At 42.3% G+C, this 19,472-nt stretch overlaps 1 protein-coding gene across 1 annotated transcript in view; it reads right to left on the bottom strand.

Annotated features, from left to right (window-relative positions):
- The window catches only part of GARS1 (glycyl-tRNA synthetase 1), a 39,493-nt gene extending 30,185 nt beyond the window's left edge, over positions 1-9,308 (bottom strand). Inside the window, exon 1 of the mRNA XM_037509805.2 lies at positions 9,054-9,308. Coding sequence (XP_037365702.1) covers positions 9,054-9,278 — 225 coding nt within the window. The 5' untranslated portion in view covers positions 9,279-9,308. The remainder of the gene's footprint in view (positions 1-9,053) is intronic.
- Positions 9,309-19,472: the final 10,164 nt, after the last annotated feature.

Genomic DNA, 19,472 nt, shown 5'->3' with positions numbered 1-19,472 from the left:
GTAAGACTGAGGAAATATAATTTTTTGTTGTGTGAAAGGTCATTATGAATAACTGAAGGTCTTTGCCTGTGGCATTTACAACCCATATAATATCCACATAAGTTCATAAATAACTGCTTACCAGGTGACTATCACTGATTTTTTTTTTCTTTTGGGGGGAAGGAGTGGGGAAAAGAGTATTGATTAAAAGTAGGAATAAGCAAGATTAGTACTTAGCCCACAGAAGAACCAATAAATAGACTACCTGTCCTTGAGTCCTCTCCTCTCTTAACAAAAAATGACAGTCTTAGTTGTCCACCTACTTCTCTCTGACCATTTCTTCTCAGTCACTTCTGGCTCATCTTCCTGTTCTTAATTGTTGGAATTTTTCACCTTACTAATTTTTCTAGATACTTCATTCAATTTCAACAACTTACCGCCTGCACACTGATTTCCTTACTAATGTGGTGGCATGAGTATTCTGGGAAAACTATAAAACAAAAACACTACCTACGTGGTCTGGAAACCTCAAGCTGAAAAACTAGAGTTATCAAATTGACAGAACTCTTGGATACCCAACAGAAGCAACTGCTCTCTGGAGTTGAAGGGAGAGCAGTCCTCCCACATAGGTCTACAATGTTCACAGATTAGTCACCACAACAAAAAGCACAAAACTCAAAATTTAAAAATCCACGAGGAAACAAGTTACCATGAGTGAGACTCAGCAGAAATGACAACAGAATTAGATCCTATAAAAATATTAGGAGTCTGGGGCCTCCCCTGGTGGCGCTGCGGTTGAGCGCTGGGCTGCGAAGCTACCCGCAGCCTCTGCAAAGTCAGTTCAATCCCCGGCCACCGGGCGAGGGTCCCACATGGCGCGCAGACCTCTCCTGCTGCCCGCTGCTCCCCTCAGTAGTGTACTTCGTCAGTCTGCCTGTTCTGCTCTCCGCTCTGCCTCTGGTGAATTCTCTCACCCTCCCACAATTCTGACTGTACCCAGTGCTTGTATAAATAAATCTTCAAAAAAAAAAAATATTAGGAGTCTGTCATTGCCTTTCCCCTGTTGACATTTTCCAAGTTCCTACTTTCTTCCCTTTATTCAATGACAGTCACCCTCCTCTCCTGCAGTCACTTTATGCTTTAGAAGGTCCCAGTTAGAAACTAAACTAATGAATATGCCTTAATCAAAATCATTTACAGCAACTGCATTTACAGTAATTCTATCTATATACACATATATAAACATCTGCTTATTTCAAATTTGCATACTGAAATATTCTTATAAATTACGTTTTATTTATTTGTATCACTCCAGGGCCTCCCCGGTGGCGCAGTGGTTGAGCGCTGGGTTGCGAAGCTGCCTGTGGTCTCTGCGGCACTGGTTCGATCCCCGGCTGCTCCCTGGCCACCGGAGGAGGGTCCCACATGGCGCGCAGACCTCTCCTGCCGCCCGCTGCTCCCCTCAGCAGTGTACTTCGGTCCTTCTGCCTGCTCTGCTCCCTGCTCTGGCTCTGGTGAATTCTCTCACCCTCCCGTGCTTCTGACTGTACCCAGTGCATGTATAAACAAAACAAACAAACAAACAAAACAAATAAATAAATAAATAAACATGCCTCTATTTGTATCACTCCATTTAGAGCACTGTATATGCACATATTTTTCTTCAGTTAGATTTATATAGTTATTTTCTTTGAATTTCATTATATCATAGTAATAGGGAATTCCAAAACATCTCCAATAAAAGGGACATCAGTTCTGATACAGTTGAGAGCCACTGAACCTATTATTCCTCTCATTCTCTTATCATATACAAATTAAATCTGGCCCGTTATTACAATAGCACACTTTATTCTTTTTTTTTAAAGATTTATTTATTTATGCATACAAGAGCTGGGGTACAGGCCAGAGATGCGGGGGGTGAGAGGATTCACCAGAGACAGAGTGGGGAGCAGAACAGGCAGATAGACTGAAATACACTGCTGAGGGGAGCAGCGGGCGAGTCAGGAGAGGTCTGCTGTGCTATGTGGGTTGCTCCAAGTGGGTTTCTCTCTGGCCGGGGATCGAACTCGTGCTGCAGAGGCTGCGGATTGCTTCACAGTGCGGTGCTTAACCCCATGCACCACCAGGGAGGCCCACATTTTATTCTATTATCCTGACCTCTCTAGCTAAGGCAATATCCTCTTCACTTTCCAACTTTACTTTAGCTTCACTGCACTTACAATACCTAAAATCACCATACAAATGGACTGGCTTATTTATTTAAATGCATTTTATCTCCCCCAATCTTAAAATAGTCTCTCAAGACAGGGATTGTAGCATGTCAATTCTGCCACTTAAATATTTGTTGATTGACATCACAACCTAAACCTAACAATAGCATCAAGCATCTATTAGTCAGCAAATTATCTATTGATTTATTCTTTACTCTTTCAGTGGCTTTCCCCCCCTTCTTCTACATGTCAGAATATCTACCTCACAAATGTTTAAAAACAGTGTTTTTTTGATGGCGATAAAAATTCTATGAGAACCTGTGTTCTGAAGAGAAGTTGGCAAGTAGTTCTTTTCAAATATCTGAAAGTAAGTAAGTAGCTTTTCTGAATGTCTACCCAGTGTGTCAAGTACTGGGACTCCTACATATATCATCTACCTTTTCTTTTGGAGTCCCTAAAGGACACTGTAACTAAGACACTACAACTACAACTGCAAGTAAAGACAGAAGTAGTATTTAAAAGTAATGGCCCTGAATCACTTTTCTGTCTTTTAAATTCAGGCATAGAATTAGACATATGTAGATTCAAGCAGAAACTAGCTACAGCACATGGAAGCAGTGTGAAAGGAAACATTCCCAGAGAGTCATCTAGCACTAAAAACTCAGTGAAGAATGGAAATAATTGTGTTGATTCTAACCAACGGAATATTTAAACCCATAATTAATATTGATCCAATTCTAAAAACAAAGAATTACAAGTGATCTAAACATGGAATGAAAAGTACTTAAGAATTCCTAATTTCTAATTATTTTCCTTCTATCTCAGCTACCCAATTATATTTTTGTATTTGTGTGCTGTATGAAGCTGATATGAAACATCACCAATATCGCTAAATAATCTTTAAGAAACATCAACTAGAAATATAGTTCCTGTATATGTTTACCATTAAGACAAATACTAGCACTCAGAATATGGGATTATAAAGCAAAGTAATTATCAGCAAGAAATCATTCTAAGGGATCTTACTCATGGATCATGTGTCTTGGTATATATTCAGTTGACCAAGGAAACATTTCTTCACCTTTTAAAGATGTTTAGCTTTACACATGTGGAGAGTTTCTATTAGGATTAATGAGTTCACCTCAGATTTCCAGTTCTTTTATAACCATTAACAGAAACTTCACAGGCTTCTCTTTTGTGCTTTGTGGATTAAACAAGAGTTCTTTTTTTTGTTTTTTCTTTTTTAAAGATTCACCTATTTATGCATACAATAATGGGGGTACAGGCCAGAGGTGCAAGGGTGGGGGGGGGTGAGAGGATTCAGCAAAGATAGAATGGGGAACAGAACAGGCAGGTTGACTGAAATACACTGCCGAGGGGAGCAGCAGGCAAGCCAGGAGAGGGCTGCTGCGCCACGTGGGTTGCACCCGGGCCGGGGATGGGTTGCTCCCTGGCCAGGGATCAAACTCGCGCTGAAGAATCTGTGGTTAGCTTCATAGATTGCATCCCAACCCCCTGCGCCACCAAGAAGGACCTAAACAAGAGTTTTAATGGGCATTTTCAGTTCAGAAAATCAAAGCAGAGAAAAGTCCAGAGCTCTTCATTCTAAGCCATCTTACAACTACTAAGATCTGAATTTCATCTGTGTCTTCCCAATTACAGTAAAAGAAAATATGAAATGCTGAAAACACAAATAATGTTTCTCACAAGCATTCTTTTTTTTTTTTTTTTTAAAGATTTATTTATTTATTTATACAAGTACTGGGTACAGTCAGCAGCACAGGAGGGTGAGAGAATTCACCAGACCCAGAGCGGGATGCAGAACAGGCAGACTGACGAAGTACACTCCTGAGGGGAGGAGCGGGAGGCAGGAGAGGTCTGCGTGCCATGTGGGACCCTTGCCCATTGGCCAGGGATTGAACCTGCGCTGCAGAGGCTGCGGGCAGCTTCACACCCCAGTGCTCAACTGCTGCACCACCAGGGAGGTCCCTATCACAACCACTCCTAACCTTAGCGATTTAGACAATAAATCATCACTTAAAAGACCTCCCAAGAAATCATTAAAAAGATTTCTATTATTACGAAACTCAGAAGACACAATCCTTTCATAAAGGTTCAAAATGTTATCAAAACCAGAATCACAAGAAAATATGTGAACTCCACATCAGCAATGGTTTGGTAAAGCCAGCAATACAGTAAATCACAGTCATTTCAGAATGTTGCCCCACAATGGGCAACATTCTCAGCACTTGCCATGAATTATTGCATCTTAATATCTATAATAACTCTGTCCCCATATTACAGATGAAGACACTTAGCTACAGAAAAGTTAAATAATTTGCTACAGGTCACTAGATAGTAGATAATAGAGTTAGGTTCAAACTCTGAAAATAAAATCTCACAGTCTACACTTTTCATTATGAGGTGAGCAACACAAAAATAGGCAAGCACATTTAGCAAGTCTTCAAAACCTCTCCTATCTTGACAATTGTTAAGTTCACTATAGGTTAAAAAAATCCTTTTGGTTATTTTTCTCCATACTAGATTCCTTGTTGGGGCATCAAGCTCTATCATCTGCCTAGTATAGATGGACCTAAATCATTTCAAGGTGGCCTTATAAGTCCAGACAATGCAACTGCGAATATCTTACCAAACCCCTACCCCAATGACTCCTAAGTCTTCAGATCAGTAAAAGTCATCTCAACTAGTCCTGTTTACACTATAAGATTTTGAAGCACATATTTCTTTACCTATAGATCTCATTCAGTGTTTAAACAAAGCCAAGGCAGGGGGCAAGGGAAGTGATATGGTGATGGACTACTTTTTGACAGGAGAGTGTGATCAACACAGTTAAATGCTGAAGACAGGTAAAAGAATGATGGAAGAAAAGTACCCATTAAAGTACTAGGCAAGGCAGTGGTAGATATCCAAGGCAGAGAGAAGCAGATAGGAAAATGAATGGGAAATGAGAAAGTAGAAACAATGAAACTTTAGGGAACCTTTGACTGTAAAGGGAAAAAACAAAGCAGTCTGAAAGAATGGGAGCTTCTGGAGGCTGTGTTCAAACAGCAGTCCAAATCTGTCACCTTACAAATCAGATACTTCCGTTCCCCTAAAGCAACAGTTCTGTAACTTTTTGGCCTCAGAATTCCTTTGTTGCTGTTAAAAATCACTAAGGAGACCAAAATGCTTTTGTTAATGGAGGCCATTTCTATCAATTTTTAACTTAGAAATTAAAATGGAAATTAAAAAACATTGATTTATATAAAGTAACAATAAAAACTCAGTAATGTGACAATATGCATAAAAATATCATTTTTGTAAAAATAACTGTTATCTAAAATAAAAACAAAAGCAGTGAGACTGAATCTTATAATTTTGCAAATCTCTTTCATTTCTAGCTTAGAAGACAGATTTTGGGTGAAGTATACGAAGAAAATCTTACATAGCTGGAACAGGGAAGAGAACTTTAAGTCTTTTCAAATTAACTGTAGATATTTCTTCCTTGATAAACTAAACCTTTGACAAGTAGTAATTTATTAAAGTGCTTCTGGGGGCTGCAATTTGGAATTGAAAACCACTGCAATGAACTTTTTTTTTTTTTTTTAATAGAGGCATGTTTTATTTATTTATTTATTTGTTGGTTTGTTTGTTTATACATGCACTGGGTACAGTCAGAAGCGCAGGAGGGTGAGAGAATTCACCAGAGCCAGAGCGGGGAGCAGAGCAGGCAGAAGGACTGAAGTACACTGCTGAGGGGAGCAGCAGGCGGCAGGAGAGGTCTGCGCGCCATGTGGGACCCTCCTCTGGTGGCCGGGGAGCAGCTGGGGATCGAACCGGCGCCGCAGAGCGCTCAACCACTGCGCCACCGGGGAGGCCCTGCAATGAACTTTTTGTACTGTTACATTAAATCTATTAATGTATCATAGATTCTGAATGCATCTTTCACCAATACCTGATTTATAATATCATGCATTGGTCATCAGGAAATACTGGTTAACTATGTTTTGCAGATTTTCCAAATACTGGTCTATTTATTACACAGTAACCAAATAACTACATTTTGATATTACCACACATCCTATCAGAAGTCTTAAAGCACTGTGATGTTCTCACTCACAGCAACAAATAACAAGTTTCCCCAAATTCTAAAATTTCCCAATTTTATTTTTATTACTGGTCACAAATACTACCAGTTGTCTTCTTGCAATGAAAAGCTTCACTCATTTTTGAGAAAATGAATACCCAATACTCGTGATTGAATTAATATCTTGTCAAACATCTTATAAACAGTGTTCCATGAAAAGAAGCAGAAAATTCAACTTGCAACTCAGTCACACACATATTCTTCCTGAGGTCATCATCACATTTTAGTATGCTTTATGCATTTCCCTATTTCATCAGACAGAATATTGTTAAAATGTATGTGCAAAGTCTAGATTTAAAAAAATTAGTCATCTTTACTACTTTATCTTTAAGGACACTAAAGCAAAATTGACTTTTTTAAACTGTTAGGGTGTGGCAAAGAATATAAATACTTAGTAGGGTGTCCCTGAGTAGATTAGTGCTAATGGCCATCAGTTTTACCCACCAATGCTTTTGCAGTGCAAATATCAATATAGTGAAAAATGCAAAAAACATCACAGCTTTACTATGAAAATGGCTTTGACCTTGGGAACCTCCAAGGATAAGCCTACTAAATATAAAGATTGTTCTTTATTCTGAGTTTTGATCTGCCTTTTTTGTGTGTGCATTAAAACTTCTTTATGAGATAAAGGGGGAAATCTGAGGGCAGTTTGTTGCACTGTGTTTTTTAATGCCCTTATTCAGCAAAATAAAGGCTGGCCACACTTTCCTAATTTCCATTTTTTAAAAAGCAGCTTAATTGTGCTACTTATTTCTCCAGGAAATAAGTATGATTATGCCATGTGAAAATATATTTCAGTCAACAAACCAATTGTATCCATGTGGCATAGCAGGTAAGGAAATATATATAAACATATTTATATCAACCACATGCCACTAACAAGTCCAGTTGTTAAACATCTTAAAAATTTCACTCTAAGGACATCTTCAATTGCACAAACTTTACAATGGAAATATGTAAAATGCATAGAGGTGACAGTATATCTTGTTCCCCTCATAAGCAAAAAGCAAAAAAAGGTGGAAGTAAGGGAGAGACTTAATTTTTTACAGTCCCTTCCAACTGACACTAGAATCAGTGTGACTCAAAGTTCCAGAGTACTGAAATATGTGTGGCCCTGGAAAATTAAAGAAAAACCCTACCTAAGTTACATAAACTAACTTACATATCCAGAAAAGTATCTTAAAGCACACAAAATTAACAACAAAGCCAACATAAACAATACACAAGATAGTAACATCATCAAAATGTTGTTTCATGATCAAAGTTTACTTCAGTTAACCAGTTTCACAGTCCTACTGCAGATGGACAATTTGCACTGCAGTTCCAGGCTAACGTGGCAGAGGGAGGGGTTTGAGTGTATGTTTTTCCAAATTAGATGTATTCTCCCTTCTAAAGTGAAGGATGTGAAAGAAAAATTGAGAGTTATAAAAAAGACAAAGGAACCACACCTAACTTTATATGGGAGAGGGTGGGTGAAATGAGATGGAGAGTAAGAACACACAGCATTCTGAACAAACAAGAAGAAAAAAACTAAGCCCAAAGTAAAATGTAAAAATAAAACACGACTTAATCAGTCAGGCTCAAAGTAGGAACAAGAAGACACTGTAAAAGGACAGAATTTGTTGGATTTGCACAGTTCTGCCCCCAATGAATTATTTCGAAGAGAGATGGTTCCTCCCTAGTTAAGTTATTGCATCAGGCACCCGTGCAGGAGAAACCCGTTTGGTGTTTACTACTAGGTCAGGGATCTCCCGGGTTCTCTTGCAAGCTTTTGGTTTTACCTAACTGGATGTGAGATTCATTTGAAAGAAAATTCTTTCCTTGTCCCTTCTTAATTCTGATATCCATACAGTGCCCTAGGAAAAGGCGGCCTGGATTAAACCACGGAGCCCTTTAATCCATGAAATCTCCTCCCTTCCAGAAAAATCATATTTCAAAATGTTCCACACTAAGGATGACTAATTTCACCGAGTAACTCAGCAACATTAACAGGATCCCAGGTTTACGAACTGAAAGCTCCCTCACTCCAAGTGGTCCTTTCGAAATCCCGAAGAGATGACAAGCGCGAAGGACGATGAACTCACATCATTATTAGAAGAAAAAGTTGAACACCTCCCCACATGTCAACTATCTCTATTTTCTCAGCCGATCATTCGGCTAAGCAAGCAGTGAATAAAGGAAGATGTAAAGAAAGAAACACTATTTAAAGCATCCTGAAGATTTCTAAAAAAGAGTATAGCCATAAGAAAAGCGAAATGGTTTGCTTTGGCTCATAATGGACCGGGGGCGGGAGGGGAGGCGGGAGGAAAATTAGGAACCTCACCACCCAGGGTGCACAAAGCACACAGCAGAAACTGGAAAACTGAAGCTGAGGTCATTGGGTTAGGGCAAGAGGAGAACCAAAGTGTCAGGGATTGCAGCCCCAACGGAGAGAAGCTCGAGCAGTAGTAACAAGGACTGGGAAAGAATAGATGGCGAGGGGATCCGAGGGGGTTACCCAAGGAGAGCGGAGGACGGAGATGGTGGCCACCGCACCCGGGCACTTGCATCCAAAGTGGGGGAGGCGAGGAAGATGCCAAGAAACCAAGAGCTCCCAGAGGAGGAAGGGAGAGGAGTAACCGGCAAGGTGGGCAGGTGCCGGGAGAGGAGCGGGGACGACCAGGGATGCCCAGCGGGAGCAGAACCGAGGGTCGGGGAGAGGCTCAAAATGCCGGTACCTGCTGGCGCACGGCTAGCCTGAGAGGTGCCAGCACCTCCTCAGCCCCGGCGCCGTCCATGCTGCTCCCGGCGGCGGCGGCGGCGGGCACAGAGGTCGGGACGCGGGCGGGCGTGCTGAGGGGCCGGCGGGGCGGGATCGGAGGCCGGGCGGGGAGTCGGGGCGGCAGCAGCAGCAGCACAGCGGCGCGGGCGGCTCTAAGCAGCGCCGGGCGCGGAGAGGGCATGAGCCGGCGGCCCTGGGCGGTCGGGAGGGGGCGGCGGCGGAAGCGGCGCGCGCGGCCAGGCCCCGAACATGATGAAATCGCCGCGTAAACGCCGCGGCGCGCGCGCAGCCGCACATTCCCCACCCGCCGACGCGGCGTGCGATTGCCGCCGGCAGATTCGACACGAAACCCCGGAAGGGCCCGCCGTCTTTAAGAACCCATGGGGGGGTTTGCACCACCTTGGGCGACGGGGAGGGCTGCGTGGTCTCAAGTAGCACCCCTGCGAATAGATTTGCGCAAGGGTGCCTCAGGCCAACCCAATAGGGTAGATATTTGAGGATGCAGTTTCTTCCGAGACACGCAGATGAGACGCACATGGACCTCTGCAAGGTGTGGGCTTCTATTCTGGCTCTGACACGTGGGCTGACCTACTGTACTGCCCTTCTATTTCTGTTTCTTCGTTCCCTGGGCCAGAAAACATCGGGGTCATAAAACATCAACTCAGAAAGGGACTTCGACTAAATTTTACTGAAATGCAGATGACTGCAGATAAGGAAACTGCAGATAAGGAAACAAGTTAAGAGAGAGGTTAATGATTTGCCCAACTTCACACATCCATGCATTGCCAATTTCAAGACCAAAGTTGGGGAAGAGGAGGAATGAGGGGCTTTCTGGAAGCCAGCTCTGACGAGCCCTTACAGCGTGAGCAGGAATTGAACCAGCAGAGATGAGAAAAGGCAGGACACCGCCAGGAGTGGAGAGGAGCAGCCCAGTGCTCAGGGATGCGTGGCCTTGCTCCTAGTGGTTGGGCCCCAGGTGTGGATCTTCCGGAAATGTGTTCTTCCATCCTTTCTGCCCCCATGGGGGATTGACTGGAAAAGCTGGATTCCTGTTCCAGAGAGGAGTTGAAAAATTAAAGATGTGTTGGTTTTAGAAGCAGCATTGCGTACGCCCACCAGAATGCCTATAATGAAAATGAAGGAAAATGCCAAATGATGCTTTGGGACTCTCCCCAGCTGCTGAGAGGAGTGTCAATTGGTGCAGCCACTTGGAGGACTGTTTGGCAGATCTACCGAAGCCAAGCAAACAAAGCTTGGCTGTCACCAATGCTCCACCCCAGGAGTATACACCAGACTCATCAGAATGGAATTGCCTTTCTAGTAGTATGAAAGTCCCTATTGGCTTTCTGTTCCAATTTATGGTTCATAACATGGAGTCACAATTTAGCATAAACAGGATGAGTTCCCCCTAAACTTTTCTGCACTATCAAACAATTTGTATTTTTAAAGCATTTGTTTGACATACAAATCATAATTTTATGTGACTTTATTTTAATACATTTGTATCTTAATATTTTAAGTGTGGAAAACCAATTTTTGCATATACTTTTACTTACATTTCTATCAAAACACTCAAATTCTGTGTACTTTCAATACAATTATGTATTTTTAATTCTTTAGCTCAATCATGTCACATCCATTTGGGGGCTAGACTGGCAATATGAAAATAAGCTCATTAATAAATAACTGTTGGGACAGTCCTATCACTAGTCTCCATTCTTTTCCACATCCAGTGCTGCCTCAGTTATTATTTCTAAAAGGCTATTATTTTGATGAGAGTAACTAAGCTACTCCTAAATTTCTGACCTACAGAAACTGGGAGATAACAAATGCTTATTGTTTCCTAAGCCACTAAATTTTGGAGTAATTTGTCACACAACAATAGATACCTAATACAAGATATTTCCCTGAACTGGGTGTACAATCCCTTTTCTTGAGAATTACATCATCAAACTCTGGCCCTTCAGGAACCTTTTAGGACCTTCAAAGTGAGTGTCACAGCAGTAAGAGCAGTACATTATTCCCTGAATCTTCTTACCAGAGTCATACACTGGTTATATAGCCATTCAACAAACTTTTACTCCTTTGCCTAAGAAACAGAGAACTTGACTTTCTGGTTCATCTTTCTTTAGGTGCAAGCAGCCATAGTGGGAGACAAAGGAGGAAGGTACTCTGAAGAAAGTTGTAAATGCAGGGTGACTGAACCCCGCCTGTGAGTCAACTAGCTTCTTTAATTCTTTCTCACTGACTATTCTTTTTAGCCTCTGAACCATTAACAATTTCCAGTCTCCCTTACAAATATTTGTTTTAGCCACTGTCTTCCCAGAACAAGGAGGCACGTTCCCTTGAATCCTGAGATAATATTAATCTTGAGTGATCACTGATAATTTATTATAAGATTAATTTGTTTTATTTTACTAGTGTAGAAGCATTAGGAGAAGGAGAAATGCTTCCTTTCCCTCCTTGATTGCCAGAGCAAAGTTAAAGAAAGATTTTAAAACTTCTAAGACAGTTAAATACAGGGCTGGGGGGACTATGGCCAGTCAGGACCTTGGAAAGTGATAAGAGGAAGGAGCTGGAGCGGCCAAGGAACCCAGAAGAAATGAAAACCAGCAACTAATCCCAAATAGTATCTTCCTGCATTGTTCCTAACACTAAATCCAAGTGTTGGGAGTCCCAGCATTTAAAGGGATTCCTGTGTTCCAGTTTGTCACGCAATCATTAAAGGACTTCTTGCCACTTGAACAGTGAATGTTACCGTAGTGAAGTAGTATCCTTCCTGAATCTTCTGAACTACATGAAGCCCTGACACCTGTCACTTAGTCATTCAATAAATATTTACCTAGCACCTACCATGTGCCAGGCATTTTTCTAATAGGAATAACAAGGAACAAAACAGACAAACATCTTATTCACTATAGTTATAGATTTGGGGCTAGACTGGCAATATGAAAATAAGCTCATTAATAAATAATAGTATCATCTAGTGATAAAGGCACTAAAGATAATAAAGCAGAGAAATTTGACAGAGTATATTGGGGGAATAGGTTGGTATTTAGATAGGTGGCCAGGCAAAGGGCCCTAAATAGGAAACTGGTTGGTCTATGTAAAAAACTGTAAGAAAATTCATGTGTCTGGAATGTTGTGAGTGAAGAAGAAAGAGATATGAAATACTATTAGAGAGGAAAGCTGAAACCAGATTATATAAATTTTACACACTATGCTTAAAAAAAAATTTACTTTTAGTGCAATGGGAAGTCACTGGAGCATTTTAAGCAGGGGAGTAAATGTCTGATGTCTGTTTGTTTGTTTTTAAAGATTTTTATTTTTATACAAGAGCTGGGGTACAGGCCAAAGGTGCGGGAAGGTGAGAGGTTTCCCAAAGACAGAGCAGGTAGCAGAACAGACGACAGAAACACACTGCTGAGGGGAGCAGTGGGCGTGACAGGAGAGGCTGCCACACCATGTGGGATTCTCACCAACCGGCAGGGATCGCACTGCAGAGGCTGCGGACAGCTTCACAGCACAGCGCTCAACCCGCTGCACCACCAGGGAGGCCCCTGATGTCTGTTTTAAGATGATCTTTTTGTCTGCTTATAGATATTAGGCTCACATAAGAGAAAATTAGCAGTGGGGAGATTTTTATTCATTAATTATTAATATTTTAATATGAAATCAAATGTTACATATTATAATAAATAGAGAAGGTTATTGTAGCAACCTATTAGATTGCCTCAGTCACAGCAGTAACAGTGACAGGGGTTATATTCAGGAAATAATTTTAAAGTAAATTGAACATGCCAATGAATTAGTTGAGGAAGAAAGATTCAGGAAAAGAAAATTATGAAGATTAATTCATAAATATTGATAGCCTAAACAAATGGGTAGATAGTGGTATCATTTCCTGATTTGGAGAAAACAGAGAGAGGAGCGGAGTGTCTGCATTCCAAAATAAGATATAGATTAGACCTGAGGAAGAACGTGGCAATGGAGGGCAAGAGAAGAAGATGGATAAAGAGGCAGATGCTACATAAAATTAAAGGACTTCTCTTCTGTTGGTGATTTGTGAAGCAGGAGATAAAGTCATCTCTTGGAATCTAGAATTAATAGAGCACTGAAGATGATAGCAACACTGATTCCACATCTACCAAACTTAGACGCAAGTTTATCTGTGGTGCCAGAAACATTTTTGTGGCTACCATATGGCCCAAGAACATACCACAGAGGTGAAAGAATTTACCAGACACTAATGACACAAGTTATGAAGGGCAGAGGGAGGTCTTGGTTCAGCCTCCCCATGCCACCATCAGGCCAATCTTGTGAGAGTAAACTCCATTGGCAGGAATGTCCCCTCCTGAGCTTGCACTCCACATCTGCCTCATGGAAGAAGAGAGCCTTTCCTGCACATTGTTAATCTCTCAGAGTAGCTGTCTTCTTCCAAAATGGAGCCATTTGCAATGTGGCTGTACTGGGATACCTGTATTCTGATCTCATGCGAGGCATCTGTCTTCCCCATTCACCATTTTAAATAAAAAAAAAATTCTCATAATCCCACTTCCTTTTTGGGTCCTGAGTTTCTGGAAGCCCAGTGCTGCCTTGAGGATGGGTTCTGCCTAGTGAAATAGATTTTCCAATCCTGAGGCACACTGCCTCCCTCAATTGCCCCTCCTGTGAACTTCTTTGGGCCTGCTTTGACTGGAGATTTCACCTGGAATTGTTCATTTATTGCAACGAAGGAATTGTCCTCAGCAGATCGCGGTACAGAAGATACTCTTTTCCAGCTGCAGCTTCTGACTCAGGAGCTGAAGGGATCCTCCTCTACCTCTTGCTCCTCAAGGCATTGATTTTTCTCATCCCTGAGATGCTAGGGGCCTAGGGAGGCCTTTCTGTCACATATACTCTTTCTGCAGGGGATGTGGGGAAGGCAAGCCTGGAGCACTTTTGGTGCTCTTTCCCCTCTACCATTATCTTTCTCCCCTCCAGAAATTTCCAACAGTTTAACCCACTCCTTAACTTGGTCCTATTACTTTTTTACTACAAGTGCACCACTCTTAATGCCACCCTTTCTTTTACTTGTTCCTTTGCTTTCTGGTGTATACATTAATTTTGTTCACATCCCCCTATAGAATTATCCTGTGGGATCTTCCATAGTGAAGTCTATGAAATTAATCGAGTTCTGGGTTTACCCAGAGGATCTTTTGTTTAAACAAGTTTGCCCATCTTCTCACCTGCACTAGAAGAGCCCAACCAGAGTTAGGTAGCTAGAGCACCACGAGTTAGGTAGTTACAATATAGTTAGACTGGACCCTTCAAGATGCCAAGACAGGACTAAATATGCAAGGATTATTTTAGGGGAAATGCCTAAGTAAAAGAACAGGGAAGAAGCCAGAAAGGACAGGAGACACACCAGCCTATGATGCAAGGTTGACCCTGAGTAAAAGAGAGGGAGAGACAGGTGACTGAACTGTCCTGGGCTGCTACACAGTCTAAGGAAGCTTCAGCAAAGCCATTGGGGAGTCCTGGAACCAAAGTTGATACTATGCAAGTACTTGAAGGAATGATTTACCTTAGCAAGCTGATGGCTCTTTCATATGGCAAGAAGCAGCTTGTGGGAGGTGTGTTTTGACAAAATCTGTTATGGGTGTTGTAGCTGGGGTGCTCAGTAATGCTTGCTGTAGTGGTAGGTCTAAAAGATCACTTCTGGTGGTACCACACAGCCCATCAGATCAACATCTAATCTGGGTTTGGACTTTGTGTTTTTCCTTGTTCTTCTGGATTCTCTGAGTTCTGGCTAATAGAATATGATTGAATTTGCTATACACTTCTTGCCAGCCTGGCCTGTAAGAACTCCTGTGTGCCAGCCTCCATGCTCTTCCTTTTTTCTGCTGGCTGCATGTCAATGTTCATAGGTTAATAATGGCAAGGCCTGGTCCCTGAGTGACTATGTGAAGCAGAGCCCGTTCCCTGCCCCTTTCTGATAAGCTCTTTGAACCGTTGATACAAGGAAAAAGTGAGTAACAATTGCATTTGAGCAATTACAGTTGACCCTTAAACACAGATTTGAACTCTCGTCTGCTGGTTTATAGATTTTCTTATAAACAGATGGCATATACTTATAATATTGATAAATACTCTATAATTACTATCATACTATATATCTTCTCAGTAATATTCTTTCCCCTAACTTACTTTATCATAAAAATTCAGTATATAACACATAAAACATACAGAATCTGTGTTAAACAACTTTGTATTATCAGTAAAACTACTGACCCACAGCAAGTTAGTAGCTAAGTTTTGGGTGATTCAAAAGTTATATGCAGATTTTTGACTATGCAGGGGTTGGTGCCTCGAACATCCATGTTGTTCAAGGGTCAGCTGTATACATTTTGGTCTATCTATTAGATAGTTAGCTTGCCCTAAGTATTACCCTACTATTGAGCATGTATGAGAAAGAAAGTAAGGGTATCTGGGACACAGAAAAAGGATGAAAGGACAAAAAATAGCTTTTGATTTACAAAAGTTCTTTTTATACATGGATTTTTAGGTGTGTGGAGTTAGATAAACTAGAGTCACTCACAAGGGCTGATGGGAAGTTTTTCAAAATATGTGCATGGTCCTGGTATACTCCTCTGGGTCAGCATTTCACCAGCTTTTTTTTTTTTTAAGAATTATTTATTTATGCAAACAAGAGCTGGGGTACAGGCCAGAGATGCGGGGGGTGAGAGGACTCACCAGAGACTGAGTGGGGAGCAGAACAGGCAGAATGACTGAAATACACTGCTGAGGGGAGCAGTGGGCGAGCCAGGAGAGGTCTGCTGCGCCATATGGATTGCTCCCTTGCTGGCCAGGGATCGAACTCGTGCTGCAAAGGCTGTGGATTTCTTCACAGTGCGTTGCTCAACCCCCTGTGCCACCAGGGAGACCCTTCACCAGCTTTCTGATCCCGCTACCTGAAATACCATATCCACCCCTTTTCCTTTGCCTTCTCCTTCTCCTGCCCCTTCTCCTCCAAGGTGAGGCATGTACAGACTTCCCAGGATCGCTGTCCTGGTTTCCTTCCAGTTTAGGCATCCAGAATCCTAAGGGATACTTCCCCAGGGCTTGGTGTGAGTGGAGCCGCTCATGTCCAGTCTGGTGCCTCCTCCAATTCTGTTTGATTTTAGACAAGGCCTTTCCCCTCTCTGGCCTCAGTCTTCCAATCAATAAGGGGACTAGACCTGTTGACTTCTGGTCCCTTCCTTCTCTTACCATGGGTCTGTGAACTTGTAACTTAAGCAAATAAAATCCCTAAGAAGTGGACGGAGTAGATTTCTCTCTGTCCAGCAGAGGGGAGCAGCTCCCCACAAACCAGCACCAGAGAAAGTGTTAAGATGGGTGTGTGCAGACCTGGCTGGTCTTCAGGAGCCTTCCACAGAGAAAAGTAGCTTCTTACCCAAAGTTTCCATCATAAGAGATCCCACCCTCAAAGAGTGAGCACAGGGAGGCCTTCTTGTTCCTTCTCAGCTCTGACCTAAGGTATTTCAGTCTCCCTATACCTCTCCTGCAGAGAGAGAATGGATGAGTCACGAAATAATAGTGGGGCTCTGCTTTGCCACTTTGGTAGAAGGAGGAAGCTTGTGCGAGCTAGGAAGACAAGACAGGCAAATACGAAAGGCTCACCAAAGCTAAGTGTTACTCCTATGTTGACATGTCTCCAGCTACCTGGGACCTCAGACCCCTGGTTGTGAAATGGGACAAATGTGGAAATAAAGGAAATAGCCCTGTTAGTGGGTCCTCACTTACAAGTGTAAGAATGTAGAACACATAGAGAAAAATAAAAAGGTTTTATTTACATAGAAAAGAAATGTATAGGCCATCCCATAGCCAGATGCAGTCTGTCCTACCTGCAGATGGAGTCAGCTGAGCAGAGACCAGGATGCACTCCAAAGTCAGCCTAAAAAGAAACCTGGCCAGTGTGTGTTCAGTCAATCTGGTCACTCAGCTCTGTCCCTAATTTGCTAATGCTGCCCACCCACTCCTGTTCAGGAAGTCAGGCTCCTGGTATTCGGGGAGTTGAAATGCTTAGCTCCTGAGATCTCAGTCAGTTCTGATATGGGGGTGGAGTCTGGAAACACACCAAGGGATGTGTTTAAGCTCCCTGCCACCCCCTGGCCCCCCCACACAGACACACACGGTGATTCAGAGTTTTGCTTGGACTGTCAATCCAATATGACTGTGTCCTTATAAGAAGAGAGAAATCTGGACAAAGATTGTTGCTGCTGTTGGTTGTAATTTTGAATTTGTGTGACTCTACCTGGGCCACTCCTACTAATGCCTCATCTGGCCTCTGTGGGCATTAAGTTGTGGTTCCTGTTCTACATTTTCCTGGGGGCTGGGAAAAGGAACCCCTTAGTCTCCACCCATACTCCTCTCAGGATGGATTTCCTGTCCACTGGACAACTCTCACTCACAGATGGTCTTCATGTTGTACAAAAGTCTGTCCCTCTACAGCTTCATTCCACTAGTCCTTGCTCTGTATTCTAGGACTATATGGAAACCTCTGTTACCTCTGCTTTTAGATGTTACTACACTGGAGTCTTATCCCCCTTATGGTCACCTCACTTGGATACATTTCAATTGTTAATCTTCCCCTGTGATTAGGGATCAAGAGTGGACATAATAAAGCTGGTGTATATTCTCATCAGAGTCAAGGGCATAAGAGTATCACCTCCCTGGTTCTGAGCTCTATACCTTTGATGATACAACCTGAGGGACTCTGAAATGTTGTGACCATTGTGACTTCAGGAGAGAAATGAGAAATGACAACTTATTTGATCATAAGGAAACACTTCAAAGGGTGCAGGGGTATGATATGAGGATGATAAACTATTCAGCTGGAGAAAAGAATGGAACCCACCCAGAGGCTGAAGTCAGAATTCTTGATTCTATAACTTATACTTCCCTTTCCTTTACCCACCAAATACAGTTCCTACCTATTTTATCTCCAAGTCACTAAAAATCTCTCTAAAATTTCCTTTCCCTACTACCTCCATCAAACTTTACCTGTACCCCTGTAATAATTTTTCCTGTCTTTAGACTGGCTCCTTCAGACAGTCATTTCTCTTATTTGCTACAATCCTTGCTACACTCACAATTTGGAAACATCATCATATGATCACAAACACATACATGCACACACACAAACACACAAACTATACTCATGACTTCCCATATCCTTTGGCATAAAGTATAGTTTCACCATTACCTAAATTTCCATTTCAGTCTATCCAGCCCCCATGGCTTCTGTGATCCAATCTTACTGAACAACAGGAATTGTACTCTTTGTCTTTGGCTTCTGTACATATTTATACTTTCTACTGAAGTATTTGATCTCCTTCTGCACTTTATGTCCCTCCACCACATCCCTATTCTCCTCAGAACCTCCCACCTGGCTCCTGCCTTATATCAGAGTGAGTTCTTGGTTACAAACAAATCACAAGCCATCTACTGGAGGAGCATCAGGGACACTCACTGAGTCACCAGGAACCTGGGGTCCAGGCTCAAGAATGTGCAGAACCAAGGCAGCTCTGAATGGCCAAGGAGCAGGGAATCATGTATTAACTAGGAATTGCCTTTGACTGCAATAGCGACATGATAGAGTGATGTAACCACACAGCGCTCAAATTCCCTCTCAACTAGAAAGAGGCTGAAGGTGAGAAGAAGAGAGAAGGCACAAGGCTTAAGGAGTTCTGTGAGCTTCTCCTGGCTTTCCTTTCGGGGCTAGCTCAAGATGCTTGATGGAGTGTCATCCATTAGACTCACTTCTCAGGCAGGAAGGATGACGAAGAGGCTATGGGACAGGGCTGGCTTGCCGCCTGCCTCTTCCAAGCCCTTGTAAAGCCCCCCTCATCTACTTCTACCAACATCTCATTGACCAGAACTGGGTCATATTGTATCATGGTTAATTTTATCTCACCTCAGCTAGACCGCAGCATGCAGATATCTTGTTCAAACACATCTGGATGTTGCTTTTTTGATGAAACTTTTTAGATGAGATTAATATTTAAATCAGCCTCTGCATGTGGACACACCTCAGTCAGTCAGCCTTAAGTAAAAGGCCCAAAGGCTTTAATTTGGAAACTCCTGTCATTAGGTAGCAGCAGAAAAGAAAAGGAGACAGAAAGGACAGTGCAGGAAAGGCAGAAAAAACTGGCATGAAAGCTCAGGGAATTCTAGCGAAAGAGGAGCTCTTTCAATCTTCCGGAACAGAACCGAGGAAGTACTTGGATATTACTTGAGAGTTTACCTGCCTGGGAGAAAAGGATAAAAGATCTGTGTTTGTCTGTCATCTCAGGGCCGGCCTCTCCTTGGCCTGCTTGATTTAGCAGATCCT

The sequence above is a fragment of the Talpa occidentalis genome, unplaced genomic scaffold (assembly GCF_014898055.3).
Source record: "Talpa occidentalis isolate TD23 unplaced genomic scaffold, MPIMG_talOcc4v2.1, whole genome shotgun sequence".
NCBI classification, from domain to species: domain Eukaryota; kingdom Metazoa; phylum Chordata; class Mammalia; order Eulipotyphla; family Talpidae; genus Talpa; species Talpa occidentalis.
This window is presented reverse-complemented; position numbering and strand designations above follow the sequence as displayed.